General features: G+C 41.5%; 1 protein-coding gene across 1 annotated transcript; it reads right to left on the bottom strand.

Annotated features, from left to right (window-relative positions):
• Positions 1-972: 972 nt before the first annotated feature.
• On the bottom strand, positions 973-14,544 carry LOC306835183 (serine/threonine-protein kinase H1-like; the record flags this gene model as incomplete). Its single annotated transcript, XM_079361610.1, has 3 exons — positions 973-1,218; positions 12,083-12,803; positions 14,285-14,544. The coding sequence occupies 3 exons, from the start codon at positions 14,542-14,544 to the stop codon at positions 973-975; spliced, it is 1,227 nt and encodes a 408-aa protein (XP_079217736.1).
• Positions 14,545-15,969: the final 1,425 nt, after the last annotated feature.

The following is a 15,969-nucleotide window of genomic DNA, read 5'->3' as shown; positions in this document are numbered from 1 at the left end:
AAAATGTAATATTATTCTTAGACAAAATACCCTATTCCTGTCCCTTTCCCGTGAGATGTTTCCATTCCTTTTATTCTCCTTTTACCACCGCTTCAGCGATATTTTATATACTTCAATGCACTTTCAGAACTTTATTCCCTTCCCAGTTACACCATTTATACTCCTCTAAAAAATTGGGTTGCTTTAAATCTTCTTTCATAATGATTGTGGGAGAGTCAGGGGCTCCTTAAACTCAGAGTTTCATTGTAACTTGATAAAGGCCTGTCATCGTGTGTGGATTGTGCTTTCATTGGTTACACAGGGCTGTGGGTGCTGCTGTGTAGGAGGACTGACAACCAAAGGAAAGACTACAGCTTATTTTTCCATCCTGCCTCCGAGTGTTAACGAATGGAATTGTTTGTTTTGTCGGTGGGGAGTGCAAATTCTTTTTTTCAAACAAAGAAAGAGATCATTGAGTTTTCCTCAACTTTTACAGCCTCCTTTACAAAGTTCGCTTCCATTTCTCATTTGTGAAACAAACCTTTTTCCCAGGCAGGTAATATGGTGACTCATGACGATGTAAATGAGACCTTGAACCCATTAGTGTGAGCTATGTGAATAACCAGAGGCCTTGTGGAGGAGGACAGCTTTGTCTCAATACAACCTTGCACTCTAAAACTGAGTGATATTCACGAACAGCTTAACCCAAGCACGACAAACTAATGGGGGATGGAGCTCAGCCTTGGGGGGAGATTTCTGACTAAAGTCCAAAAAGAGAGGAAGCATTTTTTTGTCACAACACCTGTCCCAGACACTTTGGCTTTGTGACGGCAATACACACTATGCTAAGGGCAGCTGGATCCCCTCATTAGCCCACTTGTGATTCTGGTGCTTCAGCTGGATGGCCATGATGCTCCTGGAGCCCTCTGGCTGGGTGCTGCATGGCACGCTGAGTCATTCCAGATGCCCTGCCTTGGCTGCAGCTTTTTGTTGTTACGTTAACTTGTTGGAACTGCCCGAGCTTGCGGTGCTGCTCAGGCACCTGGAGGAGCTGCGGGAAGTCCGTTGCCTCAGGTTCCGGGAAATGGATCGATGCAGGTTCCTCATGGAGGAGCTGGCTGCCATGGTGGCCACCCAGGGGTGACGGATGGCTTGGTCAGCCATCAAGCGGGTGGCTGGGTCGAGCGGCAGCAGTCGCTGGATAAAGTCCTTCGCCAGGTTGGACACTGAGGGCCAAGGCTGTGGAATAGAGAGAGAAGAGCAGAGTGAGCACCATCAGAGGGAATAAAAAAAAAAAACACTCATCAATGAGGATGTCAATCCAGCCAACACACACAGTCAGAGACCCGCATTCTTCCACAAAGCTCCAGCAGGGTCTCGATACAAGATTCAAAGCCTCTTCAAAGGAGGATACAAGATTTCATTCGAACAAAGCAATAGAACTATGATCCCTGCGCTCTGCAAGCCTAACAAGCAGAACTAAACTCAAAGAAAAGCCAAATGTCACTGGGCAAAGGGAGGCAGCAAGTCGGAGAGAAAAAGAAGCCTGGGAGGTAGGACATCCCTGCTGAATGCTTGGGATTTGGGTGCACGCTTATTCTTAGCCTTCATTTAGCTTCACAATAAAAGGCACCGCCGACGAGCCTCACAGGAATCTTTCGCTTTCTGTTAATTCAAATAGCAGATCTCTACCCTTGTCATGACCCAAGCTGACATTCAGGAATGCTTTGAAATCTGCCACGCCATATTTCCGGTGGGAGAGAGAAGACATCAGAATCATTATCATGATTCAGACGCGTTCAATTATTCACGACAGCGTCGGTTCTTTGTCACGAAGAAAACATTACAGAGGCCTGCCTCAGGAAATTGATGACCTTTGCGCTTCCGTCTTACTTTCAATAAAATATCACTCATGCAGACACTGAATTAGTGGAGGTGTTGGAGGAGGTAATAAACAACACATTCAAGAAAACAGAACTTGTTTACATTTTTCGAAGAAATGATTCACAGTTAGTGGCAACTAACTCTTAAAAGAGAGCAGAGAATGTGTTAAAAAAAACTCCCTTCAAATCTACAGAACATCAGGGCATAGATGACATCGCTTTGTCCACTCGGGTCTCTAAGACGTCGACAAAATTAAAGTTCACAGCAGGAGCTTTTAATGCAGCTCTCAACTTCGATATAACATATGCATTCACTGTATTTCACGCTTAAAATCCGGGGGCTTTAAGATTCAAAAATGATCTCTGCAGTGGCCCACCAATTAGCCTGGATATTCTCATCTGTGCCTTGCCGAGGAGAATAAAAGCCTGGCACATCTGTGTGTATTTAAAAAAAAAAAAAAAGATTCTCTCTTTTTTTGCTCAACCTTGCACAGACTAAATCTCACTCTTTAGGGAGGTCTCGCTCTCCATTTTAATCCTGAAATGCATTTCTCTCTCCCCCCTTTTTTGTCTCTCGCCGAGTAATGACAATTAATCAAGCATGAAATTGACAATCGCGAGACTGTTGCCGGTGAGAGGAATTCAAAGAAGCAGGGGCTCGCTTATTCTCACAGTGCATTGACAGGAGAGAAGTGTGTGTGTGTGTGTGTGTGTCTGAGTAGAGTGTGTGCAGAGTTGCCCCACTGAACGAGTCAGAAATGTTTCTCACTCAAACTTTCCTCCCTTTGTGTTGTTATTTCACACCTGAGAGGCACACAGAGTGACACTTTCCCTGGGAAGGAGAGGACGTGTTTGATTTAGCTCCCACAGCAAACACATCTGGTTTTCCCTTTTGTTACTGGTGGTAAAGCTAACACGTGATCGCAGCCACTGCTAGCAGACACTTTTCTATGACTTGAAGGTTTGAACAGTCTTGGCTACGTAGAAGAAAGGTTGATGTCTTTGCTGAGTAGGAACAATACCAATGAGATAGAGAGGCTGGGAGTGTCCTAAACTCCTATAACCTCCCCTCCCCCAATAATTCTGTTAAAATTATGAATTTCATGAAAAATGTTTATAGATACAAGCGTAATATCTCCAAAAAGAGACATGACCTGGTTTACATTTGCTATTAAAAACTGTTTTTTTAATTGAAATATTGTTTAACATTTGTTGACTTTAGAACTTTGCTTCTATTTAGCCTACAATGATTTGATAGTTCCAATTTCTCCGTTTATGACAAATTAATATATAATTTAGTTTCTTTTTCAGAAAGTTTAAAAAAAAATGTTTACGCTAATTATGAACCGTTTACCTTTCAATTTAACAAAGAAGGTGGAGAATGGATCATGTGCAACAATTACTAGACTGCCAATAACAGCAATGAGAATGCTAATTATACGTTGTGAGGTACGTTGTGGTGCTAAACATAAAGGATGATGGTAAAAGTGAGAAGATGGCAAAGACAACTGTCTAAAAAAACATCTGCTAAATGGTTAATGTATATGGGCTGTGTGCCCTGGGATTATCTAAGCTACACACTGACATATGATTAGCTAGCAGTTGCCCATCAGCTATGTGTGTGTTGTTGTTTTTATGGTAACAGTAGCATGTTTTTAATCTTTACTGTTTTGTGTTGGTTTTCATTAAAATCATGTTTACTTGTGTACTTATTTGCATGAATTTGATTTTTAAAATGTATGAAATGAACTATCTGCATTTTGCATTAAGTAAGATGCTTTTTTAATTCTACACTTTGAATCTCTTTTTGTGTTATCTCAGACAGAGGGATTAATGATTTTAGTTACCGTTTATACTCTGTTTCCTGCAATGAGGAAGCTTATTGCAAAAGTGACTTAATGACGCCCAACTTTGAGAAAGAGGACTTTAGGAGGTTTAATAAACAGCAGCATTCAGTTGTAAGTGTGTGTGGTTAGTTGAAAAGTGAAATTCTTTTGTCATGTCTTTTTGGCGTTGGCTAAGATTAGCTATAGCTAGCAAAGAGCTGCTATCAAAAAGGAGTTGTGTGAACTACTGTTGATTCTGTCGCATTGAAAGCTGCTTGACTTTGTCCAACTCTCAACTCAATTCAACTCCATTTTAATAGCACTTTTGACACAACACAGCTGATCTAAAGTGCTGAACAGAAAGAACAATACAAATAAGAACTCCTAAAAACTATGTACCATGTACAAAACTGACGGAGCTAAGGATTCTTGAGCTTAAGCTTGAGCTTGACAGGTTATTGAAAATTGAAGGCAATTAAGTAGAAATGTGTCTTAAGGTGAGTCTAAAAGGATATGAGGTCGAGAGTTCTTCGATTTTGTTCCAGCAATAGAAAAAAGCCCTATCCCATAACACCTTGTTGTTCTTCATGTAGGCATGAATAGAAGTTATTAGTCAGATGACCTTAGATCTCTTCTCTGCTGAAATGTTGACAGGAGCTCAAAAAGGAAAGTGTGGGCAAGACTGTTTAACACAAGTATTTAAAATCCAATTCTTAACTTGACAGGTAGTCAGTGTAAGAAGCAGGATTTAGAGAAAGGGATCTCTTCTTAATGACTGTTTTAAAACTCTGGCTGCTGCATTTGGCCAGTGCTGCAGTTGTTTTTGTTCAAAAGCGTATTTCTTTATCCCAGGATTTGTGGAAAGGACAATATTTTGGATTTTAATTATTTGTAATTGTTGAGATGTACTTTAAAAACAAACAAACACACATTTTATTTTGTCATTACGTCATAAAGACTTACTTATGCTTGCATTATGCGTCTGGTAAACTGTGCATTTTAATCACACTTCCCAGGTTAATTCATTTAATTTTTCCTGAAAGTTTCATAAACAATGTACCCCCCCCCCCAAAAAAAAAAAAGAGAAAAGAAAGAAGAAAGAAAAAACAATCTCAATCTCAATTCCCTGGCACTGCTGCTCTGCTTTCTGTTTATTATGCAGGAAAAAAAATCTCTGAAGAGGTAGCAAACCTTTTCCTCCTTCCTGCTATGAACACCTTAAGAATAAGAGACGTGTTGTTTTCCTGGAATGGATCCTCCTGCACGAACTTTATCTCCTTCCCTTATTCTGAACATTTTTCACGTCAAAAAACACAACGGCTTTATTGTGTTTGGAGGAAGGAGGCGAGAGAGAGCCGGTGTTATACATCACTGTTGAGCCAGCCAAGAAGAAAGGAGAAGGGGAGAGAGAGACAAGTGGAGTGCAGATATGGCATAAGCAGTAGAGAAACCTACAGGGCTTGACTTATTGAGCAACATCTTGTTAGACTGAATAAGAAGCTTTGTGCTACATCTTCACCTGACAGACTCGTAATTGCAACAAATGAAGAAAACGCTACAAGGTTGAATCACACTAATGTGATCACGAGGATAATGCACTTTTGAGTAATGAACTACTCCGCATGAAAGTATCCCCCGCCTCGCAATTCACTCAAATCTGATTCGGCTGGCAGCAGTGTGTTCCTCTGCAACAACGCCAGGTTTTGAGATATGCCACGTCATAATAAGTCCAAACGTGGGAAGGGTTAGCATGCTGCTAATTCAGGTCAGAGTCCCGGCTAAACTGCACTAATCAAAATATCAATACTCCGGATACAGAGGAGATTGGGCTGTCATGTACAATAGACTGTGGAGAAGTGGAGGCTGGATATTTTTGTTCCACTGCTGCTCACTAGGGGGCAGACTGGGACAGCCGTTAGCAACGTTGCCTTGCTGGTGAGGGATGCAGATGTTTGGGCTGGGTCAGGGAAGTGTGTCTTCAATAACAGAGCAGCAGCAGAATGCAGAGGAGGTTACCTTGCTGTCTCGCCGGTGAGGATTTGCGCTTTACATACACAAAGCTGCCATGACATGACACACTATGCACATGCACGCCCACACACACAGAAATCCACTTACACACACCACATGAGATGGTCTGTGCGAGGAGAAAGGCTTCGTGCTATGTGCAGCTAACAGATTGAGTGATAAGGCGCGAAAAAGGCCCCAAGGCTACACCCGATCTTCCCCTGCCCTCCTTTCTTTTGCCTCCATTCTGACATCCATCCCAAACTCCCTCCTCCCCACCCCTTAGTGTTGAGTAAATGCACCAGTGTGAGTCTGCACTACAGGTCTTAATGCCACAGGCTGTTTGTGGGGAAATGTATGTATGTTGTGTTGTTTGTGTTGCTATAGGGACGGAGTTGGTAGGGGATTATGGGAAGACAAAAGAACCTGGTTTGTGCTGGGCAGGTGCTGGAGGTTGTTTGCATTTCTCGCCTCCATGTAAAAACCCCCCAGCCCACCCACACACACTCACACAGACACACACATCTATTGCATGTTAGTATTCTGCTTCAATAAACAGGAAAGGTTACCGATACCTTTGGAAGTAGGATTTTGTAATTGCAGCCCCTGAGTATAAATTTGCATTGAAGAGAAGACGAGAAAACTTTCAAAGCATCTGGTGAAACTATGAATAAGGAAAGAGGTCATCCAAAGTCATTACACTTGCTTTCAGCATTTAGATGTGTGTTTCATCAACAGCAGATAAGAGATAACTGCAGAAAACAACACATTAGTTTATTGCATTGGATTACATATGGCTAAAGTTTTTGAGCTTCAGAAGCCCTGAGTTGCTTCGTAATAAAGTGACAAAAGAAAAAAACCCCCATTGAGATCCATTTTGAAATCAGTCTGTGTTGTTTAACATGTTACAGCGAACAGCTAATTTTTACGAACATTATGGCCAATGTATTTACAGTCTGTAGTGAGTCTTGGTCTGCAGTGAAAACTGAAGTCTATATAAATTATCTTTAACCTGCGGTTCATGTTGTGAACTGTTGTGAATGGCACTTAATGAGGTAGTAATTGCGCAACTCTACAAAAGGTGGCGACCTAGCTAATGCAGCTAACACAACAAAGGCATCACATGCTTTAATTAACGTCTTTAAATTACGCAAATAACAAAAAAAAATACATTTCTTAAAACAAGAATAAAAAGCCAAAACAGTTTTGGTTGAAAGTATGAACGGAAGATGTTGTGCTTTGTGTGCATTGGGTAATGGAGATTAAAGCAGCTTAGCTCTGTTTGGTAGCGGAGTGGCCTCTGAAGTGGTGGCAGGCACACTTGTGTGGGACCGGTTGAGATGGAAAAGCGTTTTCCTCTCTTTTGCTTTCCTTTTCACCGCGACTTGTCCCACACAAGTGTACCTGTCACTGCTTCAGAGGCCACTCCAAACAGACTACCAAACAGAGCTTAGCTGGTGCACCGTTGTAGTTTGTTCGAATGATTTGGTTAGATTCAGAGCCCTTTTGGACAAAGCAGTACACCTTAACTTTTTTTTATTTTTTTTTATCCCATCCTCTACGTGTGTACGAAGAAAAGTGGACTTTTGCTCTTTCCATACTGTACTGACTTCTACTTCACATCACAACAATAAGCTCGAGGAAAGCATCACAAAGGGCTTTAAGTGTCATATTTAGAGGCATTCGACCGCTGACCAGGCTGCTGTATTTGGTGACACGGGATTGAGAACAGGTTTTGAATATATTTCTGGTATTTCACAGACAGCTAGTCTTCTCCCCGATTTCTGCATTGCAATGAAAAAACATCAGGCACAGTCGTCTGGTCTTCCTGTCACTTTGTTCAGTCGTTGGACAGCTCATTTCAAATAAAACTCTTGAAGTGGAGTTTAATATGTGGAGGGAATTGCTCAGGCTGCTCAAGCCGTTCTCGCTCCAAAGAGAAGGACCCTTTTGAGTGACATGAAGAACCCTCGTGATGGCAGAGGTCCACATTTGGGTGATACTTGTGAGCCTTCGTCACACATTACAACATTATTATCATGCAAACTGTGTGTGTTTGTGTGTGTGCGTTGTCAGTCTATCTGAGGGGGTGGATACTTAAAAGTGACAGAGAATAAGTGTCTTGTCAACATGGAAATGAGATTGATGGCTGATCCATCAAATCCTGAACCGCTACTCAGGCATGTCTGATGTCTTTATATTGTCATCGTATAAATGTACAGATTGATGTCTTTACTGCATGTCAGCGGGCTGGAAGACGGATACAAGCGGTCAGTAGGTAATTCCTACAACTACAACTGCTTGAATGTCCATGCACATAGTCCAAAAATCTATCCATCCATTGTTTCTAAACAACACTTGTTTTTCACTAGAAAACAAAGATGTAGGATGAAGAATAAGTAAAGAGGATCATACCAACACATTCAAACAATCCCTCCATCTGTTGTTCCTAAAATACCAACATCTCCTCACATGTGCCACATTCATTTTAACTACACTTCTTCTTGATAGGAAGTCATCTTAAGGCTATTCCCCAAAGGGAGGGCTGGAGTTATGACAGGGGGGGTTTGAAAATTGCCTTCTGGGGACAAATGAAGTTTTTTGAATTGAATGCTTAACAAAAAACAATGCACACTGTTTTGCACTGCTAGCAGACAAGGAACCTACACCAGAGGTGAAAACTACAAAGACAAGGAAATAACAAAATAAACATATGTGCCATATCTCGCTGTCTTGAGAACTGTTTTTTTTTTTGGACATTGAAAATGAACTAAGAGTGGACGTCTCACAGCTTCACCTCAGAGCCCAAATGGAGTCCCACAACAAAAAAACTTTAGAACCACTGACTTAATGAATGGGGTTTGGAGTGAGTTTTTTGACAGATTGTGCTGAATAATTGTAAAGGACAATTAGCCTTTCAGCCACACAGTCTGTTATTACCTAATTACTAAAAACTGCATATTGCTGACTCATCAGAATTCTGGAATTAAGACTCATTAGAAGGCATTTGATTGCCATTTGACATGGCTCGACTTTGAAATCCATTTTCTACCGTCTGAGGATGACTGTGTGGAGACCAACTTTTTAAGGCTTTCACTGTAGCCAGCAGTTAGAACTAAACAAGCTGTGCTTCCTTGAGGTGCCATTATTCACAGTCTTGGTTGGAAGTTTAAAAGTGAGAATGGAGGTTGGCTTGATAGATGATTTCTCCAATCCAACTTTTTTTAAATTAAGCACTTTAAAACAACCACAGCTGACCAGCGTTGTACAGTAAAATAAATAATCTGTTACACCTTTCAGCCATTCTGACAACCAGGGAAGAAGCACACCGTCTTATTCCACTTGAATTTCTTTCTGCAAACAGTCGTACAGAATTTGGATTCATCTTTCTTTCCAAGGATTTTCATCCAGTGTGGCCTACATACGAGTGGCGTTAAAAGCCACCATGACAAACGTGAAATAAGCCTCTTGCATATGTTTTAGAAGGGTTTTTTTTTTTTTTTGCATGATTGTTCAGTTGGTGGTCAGTGCAGCAGTAAACACAGGGATAATAGTCCAGGGCCTATGTAAAGGAGCTTCTCGTATGCCAGACTAAAATGTCAGACTGCATCCCTGAGAATCAGGGCCAGGCTGGAAAGCGCAGTGAATAATCCAGCCTTGGGTGTAATCAGCGTGAAGGAACACGTCCGAACTCACCACTGAGCTTGACAGAACAGGCTGTTAAAAATACCCACTTCTTCAGTTGTATGACAGAGGGAAGAGGGAACAGAAAATACAAGATGCGCGGCCGCATTTTTTCCCCCACATTTCGAAGCATTCTCAAAGAGCCGAACTCGAGATGCAACAACAAACTTTCACAGATCCATTCATGTGCTTTACAACGCAGCGGAAGAAATGGAGGGAAAAATAACATCACTGTGTTTACACACCTTCGCTGCTGCATGCTCTGTTGAATTTGTACTTTTCTTAGTCAAAAATGGAATTATGCAGTTTATTTGTGGCACTTCTAATAAGAATGAAGAAGGGGAGATTTATTTCCGTGCAGTAAGTAGATGTAGCAGCGCTTTGTGCATGGATGTGCTACTAGTGTTAAATAATGCACAAAGCACACGTGATATGCAACAAACCATAGATTGTGTTCTGGGGAAAAGTCTGAGTTTCGAAATAGAAATGGCAGACGATAGTTACTGAAATTGTTTTTTTTTTTTCTTTTTTCTTTTTTTCATTTTTTACTGGAAACAAAAATATATTATATTTCCCTTTTTCCTCTGTGGTTACACACAAAATTTGGACTTAAATTTGGACTGCAAGACAGCACAGCAGTGGGACTGTCTGAACAGTGTCAAACTGACCACTTGAGTCAAGTTCATGTTGAGAGAAAGACAACTTTTTACACAGTATGGATCCATTTGCATGAGCTGCTGCTCAGGTTTTCAAATATCTACTCGTGTTTGTTTTCACACAACACTCACGACCGTTTTGGGGACAGGCTAAACATGTGAACGCAGTCAGTCGCATAGTTCCCCCGTACATGTTCCTCCAAGCCCCCCCTCCAAGCCCCCCCCATGGGGGAAGACATGTAAGTGGGTGTGTGAAAACAGCAGGAGATACTGACTTTACCGTAGTTGGCTGTAAACAAGAAATACAGTATATTGTATTTCTACAATTAACAGTAAGGAGCTGGCAGCACAGACGCCAGCAATATACTGTCATTTTACAGTATGAATACCATAAAGAACTTTACAGTAGTGGGCTGTAAATAAGAATGGCAGTATGTTTCTGCATTCCTATATTGGCAGTAAAGATGCCAGCAATATTCTGTAATTCTAAAGGAAAAATTCTGCACTAGTGAGTGGACAGGAGTGATGATGTGTGTGTCAGGCGGCTGGTGCAGACGCTGCAATCTTCATGCAAGTAATGCAGAAGTGTCTTACTCTTTTCAGCTCACAAGCATGTTCTCTTTCCACTCATCCAATGATACTGTGAATACGTCAAATAACGTGCAGACATTGTCATTGCAGTGATGGAATCTGTCACTTGTTCCTGCATTTTGGATTCGATGTCCTCCCCCATCCTGTCTGGCTGAAAACTTGTGAGGGACACGTGTGAATAAGCAGCTCGCCAAGATTTCAGAGGAAAGCTGCCCTGAAATTTCAAGACAATTTTCAGCATTGTGTGTGTGAAAAGAGCTTGTGAGGCTTTGTAAGCGCAGGGTACTGACATAAAGTATTCCATCATAAACCTTTATGTGGAAAAAAAATATATATATCAAATGTGATCCAAAAGGCTGATTAAATCCAACAAGTTTTCTCAAATGGGACAAGCAAAAAAAAACACAAATCTGAGGATTACCCTGAGTTATGACAACTGACACAAATCTAAAGTTTTGTTTTAGACCTTCCTTGTATTCAGCTTATTCATTGCTGAAACACGTGTGGTGGAAATTGTATTGTTTTAAAGCAAAAGGAGAAAAAAACATGTAAATAAAAAAAATACATAGTGTTAAAAAAACAACAGAAGCACTTTTTGTCCATGAGCTTATTAATCCTTTTAGTATCAACCAATCACGTACCAGTACCATACTAGTTCTCAAAATCCATCCATATTAATGACTTATTAAACAATCAAAGATAAAAAAAAAAAACTTTACATGTTAGCTGACTCTCACCCAATAACACTGTGGCACCTTAAACCTGTTTACTGATTTCTAACACTAGCTCGACCTCCCTCTTTCCCCACACCTGCTATACAAGCTCATCCATCAGCACAGACTCCTCACCCCTAGTGTTTACACCGCTACATATACAGAACACATTGGCACTGGATATAAATCTTGTGGAAGGAAAACATCCAATATGTATGTTTTTTTTTCCAAAAGGAAACAGAGCTGTCAAAAAATCTCCACTTTACTTCTGGAACTTTTATTAACTAGGAGGGGGAAAAAAAACGTTGTTCGTGTCATGTTCTGCTCAAACTTTTGCGGCTACATTCATGTTTCCTACCTGGTCATTATGTTGTATTTCATTGTTGTTGGATATTCCTGATTATTGTTATCCATTGGCCGGTTGGTCATGTGACTCAAAAGGTCAACATGTAGGTATTCCATTGAGGGCTTGCTTTGGATGTTAGGATGCAAACACCTTCCAAGTTATTTCCTTTATGAGTGAGCTTTGGAAAGCTTCACCTGGACGATATTTGCATGATGTAGTAAGGTATTATTGTAGATATCTTACATAAAGCTCTCGTTAAAAGTGCATTTAAACTTCAACCTTGTGTTCATCTTTCTCTTAAAGTCTATACTATGTTGATTTGTGCACAAAAACACAAGCAGATGACATATTAAGGACACATCCTAACTCTAATTGGCAAAGAACAGGAAAAATGTACCTCTCCGTGGAAGCTGTATTTTCCTCTCACTATGGATCTGTAGAGCCGCGTGCGACTTTCGTCCTCAAACGGCATGGATCCACTCAGGACAATGTAGGCGATAACCCCCAGGGCCCACATGTCCACAGCACAGGTATAGGGTTTCCTCAGCAAAACCTCAGGGGCCATGTACTCAGGGGTTCCACAAGTGGTTCTGAGGGACCAAGTCTTATCAGCGCTTGTTTGATCTCCAGCATCTCCTCTGTCAATGCCTGGATCCTCTGACTTTGTGTTGCCAAAAGATGCCAATCCAAAGTCTGTCACCAGCAGCCTGGAGTCGGCCCCTGGGTGATAGTACAGAATATTTTCCGGCTTCAGGTCTCTGTGGGTAATCCCTAAATTGTGCAGGTATCCCACCCCAGCCAGCACCATTCGTAGTGCCTGCGTGGCGTCCCTCTCTGTGAAGTGGCCCCTGCTGACGACTCGCTCCAGCAGCTCCCCTCCCGTGGCGAGCTCCAGCACCATGTAAACCCTCCGCGGAAACTGAAACACCTCGATCAGCTGAATCACGTTCGAGTGGCTCACCCTCTGCAGCACCGCCAGCTCCGAGGCGCACACCTCACGGCCTTCTGGGGCCTCCACCTCCATCATTTTTATGGCGAAGGGCTGGCGAGTGGCCCTGTGCTCCACGCGCACGACGCGGCTGAAGCTTCCTCGACCGATCAGGGCCTTGATGTCGTATCTGACGGGGCAGAGGGGGAATGATGAGTCATTACAGCGTAACTATCCCATGACACACTGTTGCAGAGCACTCAGTGTCTCTCAATGCAGCTGCACATGTGATGTATGGGGAGACATCTGCATACCGTATATCCTGCCGCACTATAATTCTGCTTTGGATCCCTGCTCAATAAAGCCATTCTTCATATGCTAAGAGGAATACACTCCCCCATAAAGACAGCACTTTCTTTGGTTCGCTCGCTATTTTTCATCCAACAAGTGCAGAAAGAAAGTCTGAGTCCTGGGTCGTTAAAATGAATATCTCCTGTTCCTGCAGACGATTTGTTTTGCATCAAGGTTGGGATCGAGAAGAATGAAAAACATCGGTGACATTGAAAGGCTCCCGTGAGAACCGCAAAGGTTCCTAATCAGCCTTTTCACCTTGTGTTACCATGTAAATAATCATCTTGTGAATAAATGTTTAAAGAAAAAAAAAAAAAACACACACACAACAAAAAAAACAACAACAAGCTGATCAGGTTTTATCCGTTGTTAACAGAGCAGCCTCAGTTATCCGGCACTTTACTTTAGCTTCCTCTTTATGCAACACATTCTGTTGTTTGAAATTAGCGTCAGGATAGAAAAATGACACTAATTATGTGATTTTAACATCTTTCGTACGTTGAAGTAAACAAAGACATCCTGCAATTACAAGTGCATTTGTTTTAGGCTGAAGAAAAGGCAAGTTTTAAGACACTTTAAGTTTGCACAAAACATAATTACCCACAGATCATCTTTAATCTGACACAAATGGCCCCCCGCCCCCACCCCCCCATGAATACATAACATTTCTGATTTGCAACACGATTCAACACACTGCAACGTTTTGTGTGTGCATTTTCATTAAAGACTCCTTATTCTTTGCAAAGGAACCCAGTCTTAGGACGAGACCTGTCGGATGTCTTCTGTTACTACAAATTAGTTGTGCGCGGTGGCTGGTGTTGCTTGAGTAGAATTTTAAAAAAAACGAAAGAAAAAAAAAAAACCTGGTGGCATTAAAAGGCTCCCATGAGAACTGGGGAAGTCTTTTCACTTTGCGTATTGATGCAAAATAATACAGTTATGAATAAATGTTCTAAAACAAGATAATAGGATACTATCACTCATTTACAGGGCAGCTGCTTATTATGCATACGTTTTTTTATTTTTCTCTTTGTAACACGGCTCGTGGTTTGAATTTGAAGGTCACTCTTTAGGTATTACACCAACAGGATTTTATTGAATTGTTAAAAAATAATGATCCTATTCCATTTGGTTTTGGCAGTTAAAGCTTTCAACTTAATTAAGGTTGGCACAAAGGACAATTTACCCACAGTTTATCTGCAACAATAATGCACGGCTAAACACTCTGTGGCACTTAATAGACTAATGCCTGCAAGCAGGTCTAAACTGTTTTGTTCTGTGAATTGATATTTTCCTTAAATCCAGAGTATTCGTATTTACCTTGCAGTCACACGGGGGTCAAACTTGTCCTTATACTTGGCAACTTTGTCCTCCTGTCGCCCCTCTTTGAGCCCCTGCTGTTGGCTGATTGGCGCTCGTGGAGGATTCTTACCGCTGGAGGAAAACCATGTTCCTCGTGCGCGCTTCTTCGGCTCATCATGTTCATCTCGAGCTTTACTAAAGGCGACGAGCGATTGCACCACACTGGCGTAGCCCTTCTTGGAGGCCCCCGGCAGCTCCTTACTGCTTCCACAGCCCATTACTTAAATGCAACAAGCCATCACCACAGAAGAAACACAACTTCCATCTACAGTAAGTAGCCTAAAGATATGCACACACGCCTTTTTTTTTTCTTTTTTTTCCCTGAGCCGTGCGAACAGCAGCAGGAGATCCCACCTACCCAACAGGTGGGAGGTCGACAGGTGTGTGAGCTCACAGTCCCACTCAGTTTTGTGATACAAGTGTCATGTAAACAGAAACTTCTTGAAGCCATTGTCACCTGTCTTACAGTCACACCATTACCACAACAGTGACAGTGTGAAGAGCTAAACAGAAGGAAGAGGAAAAAACTCTCTTCTTTCATCAAAAAATCCATCAATTGGTGGATCATCGTGGCTCTGCCCACTTCTTGTCCTATTGTCCATGATGCTGCCAGATGTAATTAATTTAACGTCTTCTTTCATAGCAGCTTATGTCCAACTGTGACAGGAAATAATGCACAACATGTTTAGTCTATTGTTTGCGTGGTTGAGCCCAGTATGCCATACATTGTTCCTGTCAAGTCTGTGACCAGGGCTAAGCTACTTTTTTTTCTATCTTCTATTTTCTGCATCATGTTGTGTTACTTTCATCATGTGTCCATAATCTTCACAGAACGAGGGGAGAAAACGAAAAGAAGAAAAAAACAAGAAAAAAAAAACATACAGCATCCTCTCGCTGCCTGCCTCTGCTCTGCACGTTGTTTAAAAGAGCTTAACCGTGCAGAAACTGTAGATGCACATACACATGCACTTATTTATTTATACAAGACTGCAAAGAGAAGGCAAGGGATGGAAAAGATGGCGGGAAAAAAAAAAAACACAAGTCTGTGGAATGGAATGAGCTCATGAATATATTGTGCTGCATGTTTTTTTTTTCTTTTGAGGAACAAGAAACATGCAGACAGCTCCATAAATAAGGTGCGCTGTATTTGAAAGAGAGCAGCTTTTAGACTTGGATCCATTTTGATGAGGACAGAGCAGCAGGTGACGACGTGTCCGACAGGAAGGTTTAAGACTCAGCACTCAGGGACTTCAGAGCGCGACACTGCAAGGCGTGCAGAGCAGATAACTTACACACGTTTTGTTTGTATTCTGTAAAGCACTTTGAATGGCTTTTTGTTTGAATGGCGCTCTATGAATGAAACTGCTCCAGACCGTGGGGAGCGTTACATTCTTGTTTTGATAAATGTGGACATTCATTCTATAAAATGATGATGAAAACCTTTAGCTTCTGGTAACCCACCCACACACACCTGTGTGTAAAGTTGCTGTTTTGTTCCTGCTATGTTGTTTTGATTACAGTATCACTGAGTTCCTGAGAAAGCGCTTCATGGACAAATATATATAATAATATTTTTTCAAACTTGCACTTTTTTAATAAAACATCAAACATCGGTTAAAGTTTCACTTCTTTCAGCGATTCGA

This window comes from Symphodus melops (genome assembly GCF_947650265.1).
Source record: "Symphodus melops genome assembly, chromosome: 14".
Taxonomy (NCBI): Eukaryota; Metazoa; Chordata; class Actinopteri; order Labriformes; family Labridae; genus Symphodus; species Symphodus melops.
Note: the sequence above shows the minus strand (reverse complement) of the source record. Positions and strands in the feature narration are given on the sequence as shown.